The following is a 23734-nucleotide window of genomic DNA, read 5'->3' as shown; positions in this document are numbered from 1 at the left end:
GTTCATTCACCAGTTTTTAGATACTCCTTTCAACTTTGAATTTTGTTTGCTTTCAATCCGTTTGTAGATATTAGTTTGTTTGTTTTCTGTTTACATAGGTTTGTAAATGTTTAGGAACTCTTAGGGTGATAATTGGACACTTGAAAACTTAGGGGTTAAATTGGAAAATAAAATAGGGACTTTTCATATAATTCTGCATTTGGAAGCTTCCAGAATGGGGGGGAGCTATCCCTATTTGGTTAGCACAAATATGTTGAGCCAATAAGGGACAGCCAGCTGTCCCAGTTAGTTAAAAAGATGCCTTTTCAGGCTGGGGAATATTTCCTTGATTGGTTTTTGAGCACGTGGTCTTAGAGGCCTATAAGTAGTGCTTTTTTTTTACTCACACACAGACTTTTCAGCACTATTCTGTGCACCAAATTCTAAAAAACACATCAGAGATTAGACCATAAAAAATACTGAAAGTTTCTGCATTATTTTGGTTTAAATTGATTGGGATTGCTCCTTGGTTTTTCTCCGTTAGTAAGAACTCCAAAGTTTTCGAGGGATTTCTGGTTTTCTGGGTTTAAAAAGGGTTTGAAGAAGTTGGATATTGTTCCTTTGAGTTGCTGATCTACTCTTACTGAACTTCTCATTTCCTTTTTGTTTTGTCTTAATATCTAGGTACCTCTCAGATTATAAATGATCTTCGAAGTGCAAGCCTGTTTATTATATGTAGCTGAAAATTGAAATCTATCGAAATGTTTTTTTTTACTTCCATGTTTTCTACCAAGTTCAATTAGTTATTTTGTTAGTTTTAGTTTGCTGCAGTATTCATGTGATTTGAATGTGTTTTATGGCTATTTGTTTAATGGAAAATGTTATATATATGAATGCCTGATAAGTCTATTGTTAAGGAGTATGTAGGATTTCAAGTTAGCATAAGATTCATGTTAGTTTATTTGTAATAAAGATGCAGTTTATTTGGTGAGTTCTTCTGTTCTTTTGTGAGAATGTTCTGAAGCAGGACTTTAGCTTACATGGGTTTTGCTAAGATTTGTTGGGTTCTGAAACGTTTCATATAGTTATGGTTAAGTATTTAAGACGCTAGTTTGTTCTGTTTTTAGTCAAGTCAACTGAAGCTTTTTATTAACATGACATTATGCTCCATTTGACATTTCATGGCATGTAAATAGTTTAATTGTTTCAGTATTGATTTCCAGCTTTGCATTGTATGTATATGTCTAAGCAGCCAAGTATCAAGAAGGCCTTCAGCTCAATTTTGGTCCTGATGAGTTAACTTGTTTGACGTGAGGCCCAAAATAAAAAAATAACCAGATTTGGTTTTCTTTGATTTGGGCATAATTTCAGGCCCAAGAGTCGCCTGCCTCAGCCTTTTCTTTTTTTTTTGGCTTTTTGTTGAAAAATGGTTTGCAACGGGGAGTTCATTATTTTGCTGGGTTTGTTTTTGACCCAACTTAATCGCCGGGAAGGGCTGACCATCCATTCTAGGCCGTGGGCTCAATTTCGAGTCCAAGTCTGGTGACTTTCTATAAAAATCATCAGTTGGTTCAATTTTTTCTCAAGTAATTGAAAGCCCGTTAATTTATCAATGTATATTCGCAATTAGTAAATTTAGACTAAATCTTGAGTTAGATTAATCAGAGACCTTATAATCCACTTTAATGGAACATAATTCTCTTCTATAAGTTAGATTGAGGTGTGCCATTCATAACTGAATCACCTATGGCCCTCATATTAATTTTATAACTTAGATACTAAAAAAATGAATTTCGTAGTTTGTTTTAGGCACGTTAATTAAACAATTATCATGGCTGCGGGCACGGTTCCCGTGACGTAGTTGATATTTGTAATTACTAAAATTCGGTTGTACATTTCATGTGACCCGATTCTAATTTCCAACAAGGTTAAATAGAACATGTCGTGAACCGCGAGTGCATTTCATGTAGCGTGGCTTACGATGTGTTTTAAATAACCTTGAATTTTCCTGAAATATTGAAAGCGGTTTAAAAAGTTAAAAGTTCACGTAGGTTTAAAATGTGTAATTAATCAGATAATTGGGCCAGTATTAATAGTTGAGCGACCGTGCTAGAACCACGGAACCCGAAAATGCCTAACACCTTCTCCCGGGTTAACAGAATTCCTTAGCCGGATTTCTGTGTTCGCAAACCATAAATAAGAGTCATTTTCCTCGATTCGAGATTTTAAACCGGTGACTTGGGATACCATAAATTATCCCAAGTGGCGACTCTGATTCTAATATAAATAATCTCGTTTCGATTATCACTTAAATTGGAAAAACTCTCATTATACCCTTCCGAGGGTGTAAAAAAGGAAGTGTGATACATAGTTTATCCTACCACCTTGCACCTAAATTCCTATTACACACATGTTGACCACAGGTTAAACGTTGCACATCAAACCTTTCAAAAGTGTGTCAATGACACACCACTTTTGACCAACCTAGTTAATACTCAATGTTGCTTATTTAAATTAAAAATAAACGATTCTTTAATTAAAAATGGACAACCTGACCCAAGCTTTAATCCCTACCTAAAAAATATCTGACCCGCTAGATTAAAAAACACCCCTCGACTAGATTAACAAACATATTTCTATTTTCCAAAAATGTTCTTCAGCCCTAACCTTTGAAGGCGACTCCAATGAGAACACATATGCTGGTTGTTGTTGTTACTTTCGTCATTTTCAGGTTAGTATTCTCATTTTATATTGTTCAATAGTTTAGATTTAGATGGGTAGGTCGAAATAGTTAGGGTTTATTTGGGTGTTTCGTTAGGAGTATTTTTAGGACTTTAAGACATCTTTATAGGGAATCTCTTGTCGTTGTCTACTGAAACCTGGTGCTTTTGAGCTTGTGTTGCCTTTTTCTTTTTTTATTGTGTTATATCTTTATTTATTGTCCATTTTGATTTCTTTATTCTTTTGTTTTCATGTGAAATTGAAACATGTTGTCTGCTTGTTTCAGGAGGCAATGTCTTTTAAAATTGTTACTTTAAAGTGGTATTCCAGGGGTGAGTTAATTATTGGTCCTTTTAGTAGATATATGGTGGGGCAGTCATTCTTTGACTTTAGATGCGGATGCAGATAGGATTTCATTCTTTGAGCTTATGGATTACACTAAAGAGATGGGACTAACTAACGTGATTGAACTGTATATATGCCCGATAGATAGGATTGACAAACTGGTAAATGTATTGACTGATAAGGACATTTTAGACATTTGTAATCACTTAGAGGATGGGGATACAGTAGAAATATATGTGACTCGTGCTACCCATTTATCAGTACATGACCCTATTGAAAAAGGGGAAGGTGTGAGTAGTAATAAGGCTTCTAGAAAAAGGCCTATAGAGGTTGAAGAGGTAGATGATGAAAATTCTGATGATATACACTGGACTTCAGAGAGCTTTGCTGATTCTAATGGAAATTCTTCTGATGTTGCTGGGAATGAAGGAGAAATAGACATAGACTGGACTTCTGATAGTTCTGATGAAGTTTACTTGAATGTTCCTGATGACAATGATCTCCAATCTGATATCCATGAGGAGTTTGGTAAAGCTAGAAAGCAGGTAAAGAGAAGCAGAATAAAAAGAAGTGAAAAGCCTAAAGAGAGGGGTGATATAAACATAGATAAAGTAGGTGTAGATATTGGGTTTGATAAGCTGCGTACAGGTAGTAAGCAAAATAGGTATGAAGGTCTAATTGGGACTAATAACCCATACTTTCGTTCTTCATATGCTGAAAGCTTTGCTTCTGATGTGGAAGGTGAAGATGGTGAAGAACATAATAGGAAAATGGAGGGAAAAAAAGAAGAGATTTATCTTTGATCCTACTGCCAAGAAAATAACTTGGGAGTTAGGATTGATATTTAAAAATGTTGATGAGTTCAGGGAAGCAGTCACCAAATATGCAATTCAAAAAAGGGTGCAGATTGAGAAGTACATAAATGAGCCACATAGAGTGAGAGTAAAATGTATGGTACCTAAATGTGGATGGCTTCTAACAGCTAGTAAAGATGGCAGATCCAATAATTTCAAGGTGAAAAAATATAATCCAGTACACAAGTGATATACAACCAACAAGAACAAGTTGCATAATTTAAGAAATTTTGCAAAAAAATACAAGAGCAGAATTATATCACAACCAGGTATGCAAGTTTGGGAGTTGAGAAAATTGATAAAGCAAGAACTGGACCTCTATATAGGGAGATCAACTGCCCATAAGACTAGAGCTAATATACTGAAAGAAATCATTAGTGATGTGCATCAAGAGTTCAAAAGGCTCTATGACTACAGAGATATGATTTTGCAAACCAATCCTGAGAGTACATGTGTGGTGAAAGCAGAAGATCAATGTGATGGAAAATTGTTATTTTCTAAAATCTATGTTTGTTTACATGCCATGAAGAGGGGTTGGCTTGAAGGATGCGGAAGAATTATTGGCCTTGATGGTTGTTTCTTGAAAGGAGTTTGCAAGAGACAACGTTTTGTAGTTGTCTCCAAAGATGGAAATAATCATATATTTCCAATTGCATGGGCAGTTGTAGAGGTGGAGAACACCTTCACATGGACTTGGTTTATGAAATGTTTGAGTGAAGCTTTGAGCTTAGAAAATGGTAAAGACTTTATAATTATGTCTGATATGCATAAAGTATTATTTTCCTTCACAATATTTTTTCAAGTAACTATTTTTTCCTTCACATTATTTGCTTCATAATATTTTTTTTGCAGTAATTGTTCTGCTTCAGTAACTATTTTTTTTTTAATGCTTCAGGGTTTAATTAATAATGCCAGGGATTTGTTGCCTGGGTGTGAACACAGGATGTGTGCTAGGCACATCCTTGCAAACTAATCAAAAGAGTAGAGAGGATTGGAGATTGGAAATACTTTTTGGAGATGTGCAAGAGCTTCTAGTGTTGTAGAATTGAATGACCAACTTGATATGCTAGACAAGCTTGGGGATGGCATATGTGAAATTTTACTCCACTACAGAAAAGAAATCTGGTGCAGAGCTTATTTCAATTGTAATAGGAAGTGTGATATTATTGACAACAACATGTGCGAGACTTTCAATTCCTGGGTTTTGGCTGAGAGACACAATACAATCATCACAATGTTAGAGGAAATCAGAATTAAGTTGATAACTAGGATAGGTTTGATGAGGGAGTTCTGTGAGATATGGATATATAATATCTCCCCAATTGCAATGAAGGTTTACCAGGATAATTTAGCAAAGTCTATGAAGTGTACGCCAAGATGGAATGGTAAAACAAGCTATGAGATTGAAGATCCTAAGTACAAGCATATGGTATCCTTAGTGAATATGACCTGTAGTTGCAGAGCTTCGCAGTTAAAAGGTATCCCTGTTGTCATGTATTGCTAACATGCATTTCAAGGACATGGAACCTATTCACCATATTGCACATTGATATCGTAAGTACACTTACTTGAAGGCTTATTCGACATTTATCCAACATGTCCCTTGTATGAAACAGTGGCCATCTTCATGCCACTCTTCTATTGGACCTCCCCCTATTAGAAAGATGTCTGGCAGACCAAAAAAATCGGAAAAGAGAAGAAACTAAACATCCAAAATCTGGGACGCTTTCAAGGAGAGGTATGGATATGACATGTTTCCTCTGTGGTGTGTGTGGACACAACAAGAGGGGATGCCCCAGTAAAAAAAATCACTGTTGGACATACTGTACTGACTTGTTCCCTCTGTGGTGTGTGTGGACATTACAAGAGGGGATGCCCCAGTAAAAAAAACTACTGTTGGAAGTGTTGTACCAACTGGTACACCTTCATCTGCTACTGGAAGGGGTAGAGGAAGTGAAAGTGGAAGAGGAAGAGGAACTAGTACTACTACATCATCTAGTTCACAATCAGCAAGAGGTAGGAGTTTCTACAAGAGGTTGAGGGGTTGGAAGAGGTAGAGACAGTAGAATTGGGTTGTTTCAAGTAAGCAATGCGTTCATTTCTTTTACTGTAAGTGAACTAACTAAAGCTATAATTAGTGTATCTTCCTTTTATTGAATGTAATGTTGTAACTAAATTTACTGTACTTTGGCAGATTGGAGAACAAAATCCAAGGGTCATTAGCACCGGAACTAAGACTAAAAGGTCTACAGCTTCAAGGAGGAATGTGCTTACCAACCAAGAAGTTTCGGCTTGAGGTGGATGGGTAAAAAAGCCATAAGCACAAGACAACTTCAAAGAGCTGCATCATCACAACACAATCTTAGTCAAGCTAGTTCGTCATCTCAACCAACGAAGAAGCAAAAAAAGAAATGAAGACTTTGATTGTAGTTTAAGTTTTATGGTTTGTTAAGTATTGATATGGACAACAAAGTATTATGTTTTGTAAAATATTGCTATGGACAACAAAGTATTATATTTGTAAGGTGTTACTATGGACAACCAAGTGTTATGTTTTGTAAAGTGTTGCTATGGACAACCAAGTGTTCATGTTATGTTAAGTGTTGCTATGGACAACCAAGTGCTCATGTTCTGTTAAGTGTTGCTTATCCGTTTGGGTGTCTATTAATGAACACCTATTTTGTGGAATGAAGTATATTTAGGTCTTCTTTTTATACTGGTATACTTTGGTTATACAAAAGTTTCATTACCCATGTTTGGTTACCAAAACTAAATAGGAACATAACACAAAAAGAGACCAACAACTTCAATGAGCTAAATAGGAACATAGCACAAAGCTTGAATACAGCTCTAATAAAATAGGGGATAACCTTCATAGACAACAACTTCAATCAACCAAATACACGAACACCCAATACATGGGAATATCATTACACTATATAGCAGTGCTCGGAACTACCAAATACAATGGCCTTAAGGATGATTAATCCTAAAATCAGGGAAACAAAAGTCTCCTCTTATTCCTCTATTTTTCGGATTCCTGCAAATGCGCTTCAAACTGCTTCTTCTTCCTAAACAGACCAAAAATCACTGGCTTCAAGTGTTCATGAGTCCGAGGATCAAACCATTCAAAATACTTACACCCAATTTTCTTATATTTCTGCAAATCCAAAAACAAATTAAAATGAAGGTTATAAAATCTTGAAATAACGATTATAACAATCCAAGCTTACCTCGTAATTTTTACAGCCGTAGAATCGACGACCAGGGTTGTCTATGCTCCATGAAATTACTAGTACAGTTGTATCCCCACATCAGCAAAATGGACCCGAATTCTCCATTGAATATGAACCCTAATACGAGAATTGACAGAAGAATAAGTATCTTACTTATGAATTGCACTTTAATTTGACAAATATAATGAGCTTGAAAATATTAGATGTGGAAGGTGAAGATGGGGTTGGATTTTTTCTCTCCGAAGAAGAAGAAGAAGTGGGCGTTAGGGTTAAGAAAATAGGCCCAATTCCAGTAAGTAGCCGTTAATATTTGTCAGGTGAGGCATAAATTAACTTTTCACGCGCCGCATTGTTCGTGTTTCACACGTCCGAGAGGCTGGTCAAAAGTGGTATGTCATTAACACACTTTTGAAAAGTTTGGTGTGTAACATTTAACCCGTGGTCAACAGGTGTGTAACAGGGTTTTGGGTGCAAGGTGGATGGGTAAACTATGTATTATATATATATATATATATATATATATATATATATATATACACACACACACATTAGATTATATTGATCATTTTCTACATAAATTTTTTGGAACATGGATACAGAGAATTCATATAGGGTATGTTTGGTGTGATGGAACTTGTTTTCTCGAAACATAATTTATTTTCAGAAATATATTTTTTTATAATGCTTTTTGGTATTAAATTGAATACTGACAAATATTTTTTTCAAAAACAATTATCGAAAAATTGATAATTAATATTACCAAATGGGTTTGTGATATTTTTGAATATATAGATTGATAATAATCTCTAAGCTTTGATTAAAGCAGTGATTCAAAGTTTAAATAGTTAAGATAGGAAAATGACTTCTAGCCTGTTTGGCCAAGCTGGAAAAATTAGCTTATTTTGAGAAATACTTTTTTCAAAAGTACTTTTGATGAAAAACAGTTTGTGTTTGGCTAATTAATTTGAAAAGCACTTCCAAACGACAATTTGTGTTTGGCAAGCTTTTAGAAAGTGCTTCTAAGTGTATTTTTCTCAAAAGTGCTTCTGGGAAGAAGCTATTTTTTTCTGATTCTCCAAAACTGCTTTTGCTTCTACTCAAAAGCACTTTTTTTAAAAAGTTTGGCCAAACACTTCAACTTTGGAAAAAAAACACTTTTTGTGGGGAAAAAAATGCTTCTCAACTTGGAGAAGCTTGGCCAAACAGGCTATTCCTTTCACATGGAAAGCCATTTTCCCTCTTTTGTGAAAATATTTCTTTATGAAAATCAAACATAAAAAATAACTTATTATCTGTTGTCAAACGCAGCCTATATCTCCTTTATTTGAAATTCAGAGCGAGAAATTGCTTCTGGTTTTATGAAAAGCATGTTCAATGTATCAAAATGTGTTCTTTGAGTTTATTCTAAAAGGTGACACCAAACTATATGTCTCATCTCCTTTTTTTTCTCTCTAACAATCTGGCTGTTCAAAGTTTGAAATTACAAATACATAACCTACCATCTCACTTCTGAAAAACTTAGGAGGGATTTAATCCTAAAAGGTCATATAAATCATGTCTTAGTATTCTTAATGCTTGTTCCATATTACCATCTCTTTATTACGTCAAGCGTAACGATTTACTTCGAATTTGAAGCACATTAAAATTTGCAGTGTGATGAGTATTTTGCTTAGCACCAGTCAAAAGATGAAACAGCCCATTATATCATGAATCTAGTGCAAATACGCTTCTCAAATCCAATCTGAATGTCAACAAACTGGAAAAGACAAAGCCTGGAATAAGCAGAAATTGTAGCCAAAATCTGCAAAAACATGCACTTCAAAAATAGTAACTTCAAATGGAGCAAAATGTTGATAATTATTGGTGTTAGGAAAAATAAATACATCAGAAAATTGAGAGATGACGGGAGATCAAAAGGGATTCCGCCATTGAAGCCTCCAAATCAGCTACAACTGAACAAAAAGCAGAAGGGAAATGCAACCTTATCATTTCTTCTTTCCATCTATGTTTGAGCTCTATTCATATGTTGAGAAGTTCCGTCCCTATTTAATTTCTGCAGAATCCAGATGTGAGGCCGGCGCCAAACTCTGTAGCAGCATTCACCCCCATCTGAGTATAGCAGAACCCCACGTAAGGCCAGCCCCAAATCCAGCAGCAGCAATGACATGGCCTGCCTGCACTTTCCCACTTCGAACAGCTTCATCAAGTGCCAAAGGGATCGATGCAGCACTTGTATTGCCATAATTTGCTAAATTTGATATGACACGTTCTGATGGCACCTCCAAACGCGTTGCTACTCCATCAATAATCCTTTGGTTTGCCTGCATGTAGCCATTCACAATAAGTTGCTTATATTAATGTGATACCCAGAGAGTATTTATTAAGTGGTGCAGGATGATAATTCAAAAAGGAGCACTAAGACACTTTCAGTGAATTATCTCAAGTTGTATTTCTATCATAAAATTGTAAGAAAATCATTTTAAAACAATTGCTGGAATGAACATGCTTGGAGATTACCTATATTATCTTGAACATGAAATGAGTTTCTTTATCAGTCAAACAATACAAACAAGCCAATAAAGCAATTGGATAATGAGAATATTGTGCATCATAAAAGATTAATCAAGGCTCAAGCTAATAAAGCAATCTGGAAATAACCATATTGTGCTTTTACTGAAATATGAGAGTTTACAGCTTTGTCAGCAAGCAGCTTATTCTTTTCTTTCTCACTTTTTGTTTTGTTCTTTTCTCAACTATTTACTTCTTTCTTCTTCAATCAAAATACTCATTTGTGGTATGTATACTTGTTATTTTGTCCTGCATTTCTCAGGCAGTTAATACGCATCCAGTAGCTTAGTAAAATAACTCTAGCCCCAATCTCATGTACTTATTTGACAGGGTATAGAGTAATAGTAGAGCTGAATTTATGTGGTAATATAAGCAAAGGTTGATCCCTTAGCCACATACACTTTTTTTTTTTTTGATGACCGAGAAATCCGTCTGAGGCCGATCCTTTGGACCAACCGCAGCCTTCGAAACTCGGTGGATAATGGGCCCGCCCCTCTACCCTTCTCCACTTAAATACCAGGCTTTGCTTTGCATGGTGTGGGGGCTTGAACCTGTGACCTAAGACACAAATCCATCACCGTTTGCCACTTGAGCTAGGCCCTGGGGGCCCCTTAGCCACATACACTTTTGGACATGTTTTAGGTTTAGTACGCACAAAATGAATCCAATGTAATAATAGGAGCACTAAGCATGATGTGCTTAATAGTAAGAAGTTGTAGGTCAAGATTTGTATTTTTTAAAATGTTTCATCCCTGAGAACAAAAATTTATATTTCAAGTTTACTGATTCTATTATTCTGCTACTTTTAGGGTTAATTCTTTGCTGAACTGTCAGAATTTCCTCCTTTTAACAACTACCCCTGGCCCCCTACAAACATGATCTGGTCTATTAGCATATCAAGGATAGTAACATAAAATTAAAAACTAGAGGACAGGAGGGCAATCACAAGTATCAATCATTTTGTCACCAGTCGTTCAAAAATGTATATTCATTCAGTCTAAAACATAATTGCTTCTAAAGAATGTCATCATTCCATATTTAGCCATTTAGGTATGACTGACTCAGTTGAGTTATCTATCCCAGAAAGTTATACCTGGTGGAGAAGCAGCCAATCAATTTTGGACCCAGGAAGACCTGCGTTCTCCAAAGCTGCTTCAATTGATTGTGGCACAACACGAACAGCAAATCTAAAGACCTCTTTACCATTCATCTGGATGCAAGAGTAAGAGGAACCTTTTGGTGGAAAACCAATAATAGATCCATTTGTACCAAATGCATGATCAGTTTCTTTCTCTTTGATTGAAGCATTCAAGTGCCTAAATAAGAAAACAATCATTTAGTGACCCTTTAAAGATGAAAGCAGGGGAACTTCTCCTAAAGATTATGATAAATACCTTTGACCTTCACCATCACTATGCAAGTCAAAACCAAATAAACCATCTTCTCCAATATCACAGGCCTACAAGAGTATGGATTTATATAAATTTTGAGAAACGGATGTAGCAACTTAGTGTTGCACACAATAACTTGATCACATCAATAAAAGAAGAAACAAGGCCTCAAAAATTTGGGTTAAACAAGAAGAAGATACAAGGTCACACTTCTTCACTGAGGAAAAGCACTCATCAATCAATAGTGTAATGGGCATCTATTTTTTTATTTTTTTATTTTTTGTGAGAAAGGCATCTACATTGTCTTTTAAGATATGAAGTATATCAAGAGTATATTATTGCAAATAAGCTTAGATTGGTTGAAGACCCCACCCAGTTATGGATTTGCAAAGATTCAAGAGAAGTCTCTGTTCTTTCGTTGCTTAGCCACTTTCAAATCGGCATCAAGATGAAAAAGGTCAAACAGGCAAATAAGGAGCGGCATTATTGAGCTTATACTGATTCTTGCCTTCTGCAATCCATCTTATTGCATATATGACTAGGGGCTTGGGACACACCCATTGACAGTGAGTATGTTGAATCATTTTAAGATGAGTGCTAGGTTGGGGAACTAGTTCCAAATTGACCACCTCAAACTTAATACCAGACCCAACTATACTGCAGACAATGGCATGAGAAATCGTTGGCTGACTGAGACCAACCCTGGGGAGGCACTCTCTAACCTATTTGTCTGACCTATAATATTCAACACATGGTCATCACGAACTGCTTACACCTACCAAACCATGGTTAACTGGATGAATTAAACTAAATAAGAGAGAAAAGGAAAAAAGAAAATGAGTGACATCAACCCCACCAACCAACGCCTGATCTCACTGGCGTAAAATATGTAGGCACACACAGCAGCCAACTTGAAAGTTTGGCGCAACCAGCGCAAAGCACTGCCCTTATCCCCTTCTCTTTCTGCAAACAAAATAAAATTGTTTCTTACTCCACCATCGGCATTCTCTCCCCACATTTGTCACGCTCCTATCACTGCCACCAACCCCTCCCATAATTCTTGGCAAGTTCAAGCTGTTCTGCACCTCCTTGACTCTTCAACCATTTTTTAGAACGGTACCATTTTTTTTTTTGGTAATCGACTTACTACCAGTTGAGGTTTGGAAAATAACAGATCAAATGATCTTATAATCCAGCATCACAATTTCAGGAATTCCCTCTGCCCAATCACCCTCTTTTAGAACTTGTATTCTCTTTGATACAAATAGAAGAAGTGTAAGTAAAAAGGTAGACTTGAGGTTTGCATAAATGAAACTTTGTATTGTTGAGCGTTGCAGAAAGCCAGAAATGGATTTTAAGATTTCATAGAGAAACAGGGAACTACTTTGTTGCGAGAAGTTTGGAGGGGGAAGGATAGCACATACAGCCGCCCAAGGTGGCCACTATGCTTGAAAGGGGAGCAGCAATAGGGAGTCACTTCATTGGTCATAGCTATAGGTACAATATGGATGGGTTCTTTGGAGGAATTTCAGTTGCAATTTGAAGGCAGTTGATTATCTTATGATTACTCTAAAAGTATAATGTATGACACGAAGGAAGAGTAATTTCAACTGCTTAGTGCATAGCACCTACAACTCCCAAAATACGAAAGCAAAACAAAGAAAACCAACTTCAACATATGAAAGAAAAAGCTCTACACATGTATCGTGTCAGAGTCCAGATGGTTACTTTTGTCGCCTTATACTTAGAAGTTCACCACTTTTCCAAATACGTGGTCTGATATTAGTTATCAATTTCAAACTTAAGACAAGGTGGCCACTTTCGAAGTTCAAACCATGGGTCTAATTTTGAAACTTGCAAATTTTGATGAAGTAAAATGTTTCATTAAAGGCATAAAGAAGATGCAGAAAAAGAACAAAGTGAAAAGCCTTGGTTAACTCCCAATACAAAAACCTATAAAGCTGGGAGTTGACCAAAACCAAGAACCAAAAGTATGACTTTTAAGACATAGTAAGAGAGCTAATGAAATCTATGAGGGGAATAATATCGTTTACAGGGGAAGAAAGGTTACTCCAACTAAACAGGTTCATCGGACACTTAGATTTCAACAGGATAGTGGAAGTTGAGATGCCATCAAAACATCTGGTGTTCCTCTCTGTCCAAATAAAAGGCCACAAAAGTGGCTATTTGCATAAATCATCCTTCAAACCTCATATACTTTGGCCAAAAAGCTGATGAGGCTGATTATACATATCCAGTGAACATCACCAACCCAACCCCAACCCTGACGGAGAAATGAAGGACCTTACGAACTTCCATCAATTTAGAATTCAAGAAGAGTACAGAAGAATCTAGAGGTACTTAAACCAGTTAAGCTGACTAATCCCTCTTTTGACTTATTGTAAAGAATCTTTAGGATTCATTGGAAAAACTGCAATAACTAAATAACGTATTACTGATTGATTCGTCCATTCTCCTTTATCATACCTGCATCACTACAGCACCAGCAGCATCACCAAAGAGAATACAGGTCCCCCTATCTGTCCAGTCAACATAGCGAGATAGAGCATCAGCCCCTATTACAAGAACGTTCTTAAAACCACCACCTGCAACACAACAGAATTTCAATATTTAGCAGAGCACATATATAAAAATCAATATATCGTAATTATGCTGGTATTGACAATTCAATAGTATTTCACAACTATTCACTAAATAATATGCCCAAGGGATTTATCCAAGAAGTTGACAATTTTCAATGCCGTGGATATGTTCCCAATTCTTTATAAAGCTGCCATCTTATTTGTCTTTCACCACTATTTCAGCATCCACAAACTGCATGACCTCAACTTTACTTTTCAATTTCAATTTTTATTTTTATTTTTATTTTTAAGAATGGTACCTAAAAACTTTTCAAGTTTTTTCATGATAATGATCTATCATTTTTTCACATAACTTGTGACACTGAACATTAGTAGGCCTTTGTTAAATTTACTTATTAATAACATTTAAGATCACTTTTGACCTTGAGCTGTTGAGCATAACTCACTAAAAGGGCCACTACATTTCCAATCAGGTATAAAACACTAAACATCCCCCTCAAATTTTAGAACTCTACACTAAGAATAACAGTTCATCAATAATACGAAAATTAGGTATTTTTAACTAATGACTGATCAAAGAAAATAAGGCATTTTCTTGTTCTATTTTTCCAACTAATGACTGGATTTTTTTGTTCCCATAGTTTTTATTAGCAGATAGCAGTGTTCTTTCTTTACTAATCTCCAAATGAACCATCTATCGAAATAGATAATCCCAGCTTCAATACCAAGCTGGGTACCAGAAGTTGAATGTGAAAGCATAGGACAAAAGCCACTCAGATATCAGCTACATTTCAGAACAAGTCAAGGCTCATGGCAACACTGACAAAAGAGGATTCGACCAAAACAATGGGTAGGGCAGGGTAGGGCAGAGTGCATTTAAGGAGGAAGTGGAGCCACAGGCTGAACCAGTACCCATCCATTGGAATTGTTTCCATTGTTCTTGCTAAATCCACACGAAAAGATGAAACATGCAGACCAGATTCAGCTAGAAAATTGATCTTTCTGTACCGAAGCATGGATTATGAAGTTGGTCCATCTAGAAGTGTTAAACATTTTAATTCATCCAATGCAAGTGTTTAGCTCCCATGACATACGTAGGCAATTATGAAAAAATGACGAAACACTTGCGTATAAGATTTTACAAGTGAAACAAAAAATATAGCTTGAAGAAAACTTGTCAGAGAGTTAATTTAAAGTAAAAGATCTTAAAATTAGGGACTCAAGTAACCATAACAAGCTTTCCGGGAAAATGGTTGTGGAAATCCTCCAATAGTCATAACTATCCCAGTTACAACTTGACAGCCTATGCCGAGTCATTCTTAAAAAAACTGAAATACCCCCCCCCCTCCCAAAGCAGAAAAAGTATTCGTACTAGGATTACAATAGAAAATATTATTCTCTCTTTGATTAGTGTCATAATCTTTGTCTCCCCATGTATGTTCTGTTGTCTTCCACACATCATCTCTAATAAATCGTACAAAACCTTGCCTAAGAATTAAAGACAATGGTAAATTGTTTAACCTCAGATATAGATCACTTAAGGTACATCCAGTAAAAGATGATTCCCTGGTTCATTTGACCCTGAAATATTCTCTCTTTCTCTCTCTCTCTCTCCCTTCACCCACCCACCCCCCCCCCCAAAACCCCACCCAGTGGAAAAAGTATCCATAGCAGGATTACAATAGAAAACATTATTCTCTCATTGATTAGTGTTATAATCTTAGTCTCCCCGTGTATGTTCTGTTGTCTTCCACGCCTTAAATCATCTCTAGTAAATCATCCAAAACCTTGGTAAGAATCTAAGACAATGCAAATTGTTTAACCTCAAATACAGATCACTTAAGGTGTATCAAGTAAAAGATGATTCCCTGGTTCATTTGATCCCTTTATGTCGAAGATCACAAAAAAATTAATTATCAGAAAGAAAATTTTTACAAAATTCTACCTCTGATATAGCAAGCAGCAGATACCAAACCCAACATGAACCCGCTACAAGCAGCTGTAATATCGAAAGCCAATGGATTGCTTTTGCAGCCAAGTGCTTTTTGGATCTGAGTAAATGAAAGCGCCACACAAGAATGGATAAAGAGTCCCCAAGAAAATTCTGAAGAGAACATGGTTAAACGTATAACTGATGAAGCATCAACTTAAATAATTTGGATCAGCAGCTTGGGAAATTAGAATCAAAAAGTCAGTGAGCTGGAAATGCATGATATAACTAGAGCATTGAAAAAGACAAGAACCAAAATAACTAAAATAAGCAAACATATTGTTTGCAGGACACACTATTTTTTTTTATAAACACTATTGGGACTAATTAGAAAGACAATTAGCAGTACCAACACCATTGCTGGCCAGTCACTTGTGACAAGCAAACCAGCCAGTTCTGAAGGATTCATTAATTAAATGAGCCAAGCATTTAACTCTGAGTTGAACGATCACAGCGGCGGGAAAAGGTTCAAATTAATTTTCCTGAGAAGCAACCTTTTATCGCTCCGAGCTCTCATTACATCATCACTGTATCTTTTTGTTTCGTGTAATTTCAAGGGAAATGCATGGTGACACTATATATTGTTGTTGTTGAACTTCTATATGGATTTGTCTGATATAAGATCACGATGACGGAAAAGGTTCGAATCAATTCTCCTGCAGAGGAACGTTTTACCACTCCGAGCTCTCATTAGATCATCACTGTATTTTCTTTGTTTCACATAATTTCAAGGGAAATGCATGGTGACATAATAATATAACACCGATGACAGAATAAATAAATAAAAACGCTTTAACCTCTGATGAAGCTATATTAAGTTTCAGAAGCTGTCGATCATTCTTCATTGAATTGTGAGATCATAGTACAGGAACATGTAAGGCATAAACAAAAATATCATACACACAAAACCAAAGGCGAATAGTTTGCATGCTTGTGCTTATTTTCTCTTCTCACAAGGGGGTAGTTGATTTACACATTTTTTTCTTTTTTAAGCTATTTCTCTTCTTTCCGGAAAAAGCAAAGAGCTTCACTTAATTGCCTTAAGGCGATTTCTTTTTCAGTTATAATCCTAGTAAATGCACGAGACAAGTTCATCAAACAATATGCTGAGAACAGTTAAAAAGAAAGGAAAAAATATATACTGTGAATCAATTGCTCGGCATGAATTATGTTCTATAAAGTGGAAATAGAGAAACAAGAAGGCAAAAAGAAGAAACGTCTAAACTCAAAAGCTCCATAGCGATATGTTTCATGCTTTCGCTCAAGCTAACTCATCTTATTGGTGTGCAATAAGAAAGCTCTAATGCAGGTTCTTTCTGAATGGTCTGCTGAAGACAGGCAATACCACAAGAAAGGTAAATTTTGTTGCACTATCAGTTACATGGAAATACATTGATAATATTCTACCAAGTTATACCTGTGGAGCACTTCCAAAAAGGTCCTCTGGGGTTGAAGTACACAGCAATATTAGGTCAATATCATTAGGATCAACCTCTGCCATCTCAAGAGCTTTCCTTGCAGCCTCTGCGGCCAGATCTGTTAAATTGTCTTTGCCTGTAAAAGCATACATCAGATTGGGGCTGGTTTATGTTAAATACCAAAATTTAATTAACATATTTTTCCATCTAAACAAGAAAAGAAGTATTTGACCACCATTTCAGAAAAGGCATTTCTGAGTTTAAATGGTTTATGCTACAAACCTATTAATGCATGTTCTGATATTTGCCAAGTCATTCATATGTATCCACAAAAAATTTAAATGTTGATTTTTATTTGGAATAAATGAACAATAAGGTTATGTTCTGCAAACATTCAAACAAGGAAAATTCCAGAGAAACACCTATGTGCATCATGATTCCTAAAGATGTTTGATTCTGTAGAATTATGTCAATCTACTCAGAAGATAACTTAAATGTGCACAGTAAAATGAAGTATGAAAAGCTCTTTAAATTTCTGAGGAAATGACTGAAAAGAAGTATACCAAAGAAGCGGGATATCTTGTTATCACATTAGGACCCATTTGGAGTGCTTTGGACAGGTTCTTATTCATATAGTGCTTTTACCGACAGTACTTCTATATTAGTAGTTTGCTTGATGTTTGATAGGATTATTTTAAAAAAGCAATTTTTCTGGTATTTATAGATTAACCTCAACTAGAATTACCAATTAATGACAATGGAAAAATATCCTTTGAAATATACCGATATTTAGGCGAAATAAAGTTTCAAAAGCTCTAAATTTGAGCTTCAACCAAGGAGCCTTTTATAAAAACTCTAGGAACTAAAGTACTTTTTTTTTATAAATGTGATGTCCAGGCCAGGATACCTATTACCTCCCACCAGCAGGTATCAGGTAACTCTATCCACCAAGGCTTGGATAGATGGGAAGAAATGGCTTAGTGCTTTATGTCTCCGCTGAGAATTGAACCGGAGATCTCATGGTTCTAACCCACTTCACTGACCACTATGCCATACCCTTGGGTGCTAAAAGTACTTCCAACTATTCACAAAACATAGAAAATGTACCGCATTCCCAAATGGGACTTAAGTATTATATTTTCTGCTAAAGAACAGAATACAACAAAATCCAGTCAGTTAACAAGCATTGAAGTCAATGAAAGACTTGCCTGATAGAACTCTACGGTTACGAATTCCTGTTCGAACAGATATCCATTCATCATTAGTATCGACAATTTTTGCAAGATCATCATTGGAAACTTTTAGAGCTGGTACTGCGGAGCCACATCCTATTAGTTTGCAGCCCCTGTTAACTAACCTGACCAAGCAAATAAAATACTTAAGAAAGAAGGAATATGGATTCAACTGACATGCTCTCATATAAGCTCCAGCCTGCTTGCTGAAAACTAGAGTTCTTTGTTAAAATGTTCAAGAAATGCACCATGACGCCACTCAGTATAACAAAAATGGAAAGAAGTGAACACAATTGGACCCATGTTTCCCCCTTTCTTTAGGTGAGGTTTTTGCTTTGGTCCCCTTATTTCAGTGGGAGCCAGCGAAGGAGCTAAATATTAGCATAACTTGATAACTTCCTCTACGCTCCTTTTGCGACCAAGAAGATAAATCCCCAAGAAGAAATAAAAGGCCAAATTCTACAAGCAGGCATAACTATCCACCAAAAAAGTGAGCTTTCTCAAAATGTAATTGATCCAAGTTTCTGGAAGTGACAACATAGTTCAGCCTTCTCGCTAGCTCAATTTGTGGGTATCCAACTCATGCTAGCGAAGTCCATTTCCTTTATTTCCAGTAAACTTCTTCAGTCCCTACTAATCAAATGTATTTCATGTGCCCCTATTTCAGCTTTGTTCATATTGCTTCTTCGAAATCTTTGTCTAGCTGTGTTTTCAACTATACAATAACTTATCTCATAAGTGTTTTAAGATACTAAGCCACAATGCACAATGCAAACGACTACTTCACTTGCATATCAGTAAAAATGAGAATAAACAGTCAAAGCACGAACAATCAGCAACGTCAGAAACTCACATGTATAATTTTATAATTGGTGCAATGGAGTATCAGAATTTGATAACCACATCAAGATTCTTCAAACATGATTACCCCGCGAAAATTTTGATTTAGCATCAGGAAGAACATGCAAATCATATTTCAATATATTTCACCACAAAAATGTACTCATCAAAGCAGGTGGAAAAAACTCATTTAACTAATAGAAAAATAACTTTTAAAAGAATCAGAAGGAAAGACCACCTGATAACTTTCATGAATTACACTTGCTACAGGCAAATCATACTACTAATTAAAATGTTTTAAAAAGAAATTGGAAAAGGAGGTTCTTTACATTACCTTGATACTCGAGATTGATCGGTTGAAAGCTTATCTGCGCCTTCAACAGTGCTGGAACACATTATCCTCTTGAAGGTTCCATCAGAGAACGAATGCCCAATCCGATGATATATGCCTATAGATGGAGAAAATCTCCTCCTTAGAGTCGGTGCTGCTGGTGTAAAGAACCTATATTCATTGGTCATTTACATATACCAAATAATTCAACAACCTTCTAACAACAATGATAAACCACATATACAAAACTAAAGCAGCAAAATGCTCGGCATTTTTAATACGTAAATGCACAGCATCAAACTCATTCATGCTTAGGGATTTCAGTTGAATATAAGCTAATTTGGATTTATGTACAAAAGCAAAAATAACGAGTTCGATATTTTTAGCTTTTTGGCAAAATCAAATGCACACTTTAGAAATAAAAGTCCGGTTCAGATCTCGGATCGGAAGTAGAGTACTCACAGAGTATGTGCTTGGTGTTGCCGTAGAGTACTGATTCCAGCCCTGCCAAGTGTTTGATGGCGTTCACTGACACGGTGCTGCAGTGAAAATGTAGGACCCGCGGCAATGGTAGTGGTGTTCGCCATTGTTTCTTCTTTAAAACAAAATCAACGTTAGCAAAAATTGGATACACCAATGGATGTCCTTAACATGAAAAATGAAACCCACAAATTTTGAGCTCTTGTTGTTCGACGAAATGAAAATATAAGAGAGTGGTTGTGACGGGAGAAATGATGAGGGAAAACCAATGCCAATGGAGTGGGTATTCTAAGTATTTCCGTCCATGTGTAAAATCAAAAGCATTGAGATCACGTTTATGGGTGTTTCATAGATATCTCCGTCCTCGGCTCGAATGAGGAAAAAGAGGGGTGTGCACGAGATTCGTTGATGGGGAATATCTATATGGGTAGGTTACCCGTATCTGAATTTCACTGCTTTCTGAACTAACGATATTAATTAGGTGAAACTGAAACCACTTGCTTTTATTAACCTGTTGGAGGAAACACTACAGAGCTTTTTGGTTCAGTTGTTGGGCCATTCCTGCACCTTAGGACAATAAATAGCCTATATGGTTATTCATGTAACAAAATTCCTTTTTGGCAAAATATGTGCCATTAATTAGTTTCTTGCAGATCTATATTAGTTATAATAGCCAATAGGCTGCTCCGACTCAACCTGGCCAAATATACTCCTTAATTTATTTTATTTGCCATAATTTAATATGGTTTTAAACATATCATATAATTCAACAAAAACCTAGTGTAATCCCACTAGTGGAGTCTGGGGAGGGTAGTGTGTACGCAGACCTTACCCCTACCCCGAAGGAGTAGAGAGGCTGTTTCCGAAAGACTCTCGGCTCAATAAGACAAAAGGACAAAAGAACAAAAGAAAACAATATTAGTAACACCACAGAACAATATGAAAGAAATACATATATATATATATATATACAGAACAATATGAAATATATATATATATATATATATATGAAAAATAAGAACAACATGAAATCAAGAGGCATGATACCAAGCAAAAGCAAAATAGTATCCTTACCAAACTAGTCCCCCGAAGTTATGACATAAGACAATACTCAGCTACCTCCTAGCCTACAACATTAATACTCGACCTCCACATATTCCTATCAAGTGTCATGTCCTCGGAAATCTGAAGCATCGCCATATCCTGCCTAATCATCTCCCCCAATACTTCTTAGGCCGCCCTCTACCTCTTCTCGAGCCCTCCACAACCAGCCGTTCACGCCTCCTTACCGGAGCATCTGGGCTTCTCCTCTGAACGTGCCCGAACCACCTGAGCCTTGCTTCTCGCATCTTGTCATCAATGGGAGTCACGCACACCTTCTCTCGAATATCATCATTCCTAATCTTATCCATCCTATTATGCCCGCACATCCACCTCAACATCCTCATTTCTGCTACCTTCATCTTCTAGATATGTGATTTCTTAACCGGCCAACACTCAGCCTCATACATCATGGCCGGCCTAACCACCGCTTTATAGAACTTACCTTTGAGTGTCAGTGGCACTCTTTTGTCACACAATACTCCAGATGCTAACCTCCACTTCATCCATCCTACCCTGATACGGTGCGTAACATCCTCGTCGATATCCCCTTCCCCCTGGATAACCGACCCAAGGTACTTGAAGTTGTCTCTACTTTGGATGACCTGCGATTCAAGCCTCACATCCACGCCCACTTCCCTCTGTTCAACGCTGAACTTACACTCCAAGTATTCCGTCTTTGTCCTGCTAAGCTTGAAACCCTTAGATTCAAGAGCTTGTCTCCAAACCTCCAACTTCTCGTTAACACCGGTTCGCGTCTCATCAATTAGAACTATGTCATCAGCGAATAGCATGCACCATGGCACATCTCCTTGAATGTGATGTGTTAACGCATCCATTGCCAGGGCGAATAGGAACGGACTGAGCGCAGAACCTTGGTGTAACCCCATAACAACCGGAAAATCCTCAGAGTCGTCTCCCACTGTCCTAACCCGAGCCTTTGCCCCATCATACATGTCCTTAATCGCCATAATGTAGGGAACTGACACGTCTTTTGCCTTCAAGCTTCTCCAGAGAACTTTTCTGGGAACCTTGTCATACGCTTTTTCTAGGTCAATAAACACCATGTGCAGACCTTTCTTCTTATCTTTGTACTGTTCAACCAACCTCCTAACAAGGTGTATAGCTTCTGTAGTAGAACGACCCGGCATGAAACCAAATTGGTTGTCGGAGACGGATACCGTCATCCTCAACCTTGCTTCAACTACCCTTTCCCATACTTTCATAGTATGACTTAGTAATTTGATACCCATATAATTGTTACAGCTCTGGATATCACCTTTGTTCTTATACAGTGGGACCACCGTACTCCACCTCCACTCATCTGGCATCCTCTTCGCCTTAAAAATAACATTCAACAACCTAGTCAACCACTCCAAACATGTTTTCCCCACACACTTCTAAAATTTCACCGGAATCTCGTCAGGCCCGGTCGCTTTGCCCCTACTCATCTTACTCATAGCTCTCACGACCTCCTCAATCTTGATGCGCTTGCAGTACCCAGAGTCAGCGTGACTCTCGGAATGCTCCAATTCACCGAGCACAATATCCTGATCCCCTACTTCATTAAGAAGATCCTGAAAGTAAGTCTGCCATCTCCTCTTAATCTGGGAATCTTCCATCAATACTCTCCCACCGTCGTCCTTGATGCATCTCACTCGGTCTAAATCTCGAGCTTTCCTCTCTCTCAGCTTGGCCAGCCTAAATAACTTATTCTCCCCTCCTTTTTCCCCTAGTTCCTCGTACACACGACTATAAGCCGCAGTCTTAGCCTCCATGACCGCCATCTTCGCTTCCTTCCTAGCTACCTTATACCTCTCCATGCACGCTCGCCTCTCCCCCTCGCTTATGCTCCCCCCTAACGCCCGGTACGCCTCCTTTTTGGCTTAAAACTTTCGAAATTTATGATCATGTGACTATAAAGTAGAGTCATCAATATGGGTTTGACCCGTTGGGCCGACCCAACCAAACCCGTAATTTAATTGAGTTGGGCTATGATTTTTTGGAGCTCAGTTAAAAACGAGGCTTTTAAGCTCAACTCAAATAAGCTTGTGGCCCATGAGGCTTGACCGATGTTGCTCTGGGTCGGCCCATAGGCTAACTAACATATTTAATTAAAGATATAAAAAAATACAGGGAACTAAAAATAACAAGAAGAGTAGTCTAATCTCAAACTTATAATATTTTATATGCGAATATAAATTTTTTTTGTTCTTCAAATTTTTATTATTTTTTGATGTTTAACTAATTAAGATTGTATAAAACTATATATTTAGATGAAAATAAAGATGTTAAACATCTTTGTTTTCACAAGAGGATTCAAATGTGCTTGATGAAGATGATTTGTTGGTGTTGGTATCTCATGAGCAACCAAAATATTTTTGAGTAGTTTGTTTTGAATATTATTTTTAATGAATGAAATAGTGTCCTCATTTTTTGTATTTTATTGTAATCTATTAATACAATGTCAAGATTATTAAGTTTTGCATAAGTTTTTTATCCAGCAAGTATATTTTTTGACTTTATATATATATATATATATATTGCATTTTACGTACTTAAATTCTTAAAAATATCAAAAATACTTTTTTTTAAAATGGTGGGCTCGGCCCATGAGGGCCCGTGACCCATGTAAGCTCGATTGG

At 36.7% G+C, this 23734-nt stretch overlaps 2 protein-coding genes across 2 annotated transcripts; both read right to left on the bottom strand.

Annotated features, from left to right (window-relative positions):
• Positions 1–8908: 8908 nt before the first annotated feature.
• On the bottom strand, positions 8909–20463 carry LOC104218401 (beta-ketoacyl-[acyl-carrier-protein] synthase III A, chloroplastic-like). The gene is made up of 9 exons (XM_009768887.2): positions 19971–20463; positions 19512–19679; positions 18314–18462; positions 17105–17241; positions 15643–15748; positions 13582–13700; positions 11098–11162; positions 10797–11019; positions 8909–9456 (listed from the first exon to the last, which is right to left on the bottom strand). The coding sequence occupies exons 1-9, from the start codon at positions 20093–20095 to the stop codon at positions 9235–9237; spliced, it is 1314 nt and encodes a 437-aa protein (XP_009767189.1). The 5' UTR covers positions 20096–20463; the 3' UTR covers positions 8909–9234.
• A 2026-nt stretch (positions 20464–22489) lies between these two features.
• LOC138888228 (uncharacterized) lies at positions 22490–22876 on the bottom strand. Its single transcript, XM_070170051.1, has one exon. It carries the CDS (start codon positions 22874–22876, stop codon positions 22490–22492), a length of 387 nt encoding a protein of 128 aa, XP_070026152.1.
• Positions 22877–23734: the final 858 nt, after the last annotated feature.

The sequence above is a fragment of the Nicotiana sylvestris genome, chromosome 3, assembly GCF_000393655.2.
Source record: "Nicotiana sylvestris chromosome 3, ASM39365v2, whole genome shotgun sequence".
NCBI classification, from domain to species: Eukaryota; Viridiplantae; Streptophyta; class Magnoliopsida; order Solanales; family Solanaceae; genus Nicotiana; species Nicotiana sylvestris.
Note: the sequence above shows the minus strand (reverse complement) of the source record. Positions and strands in the feature narration are given on the sequence as shown.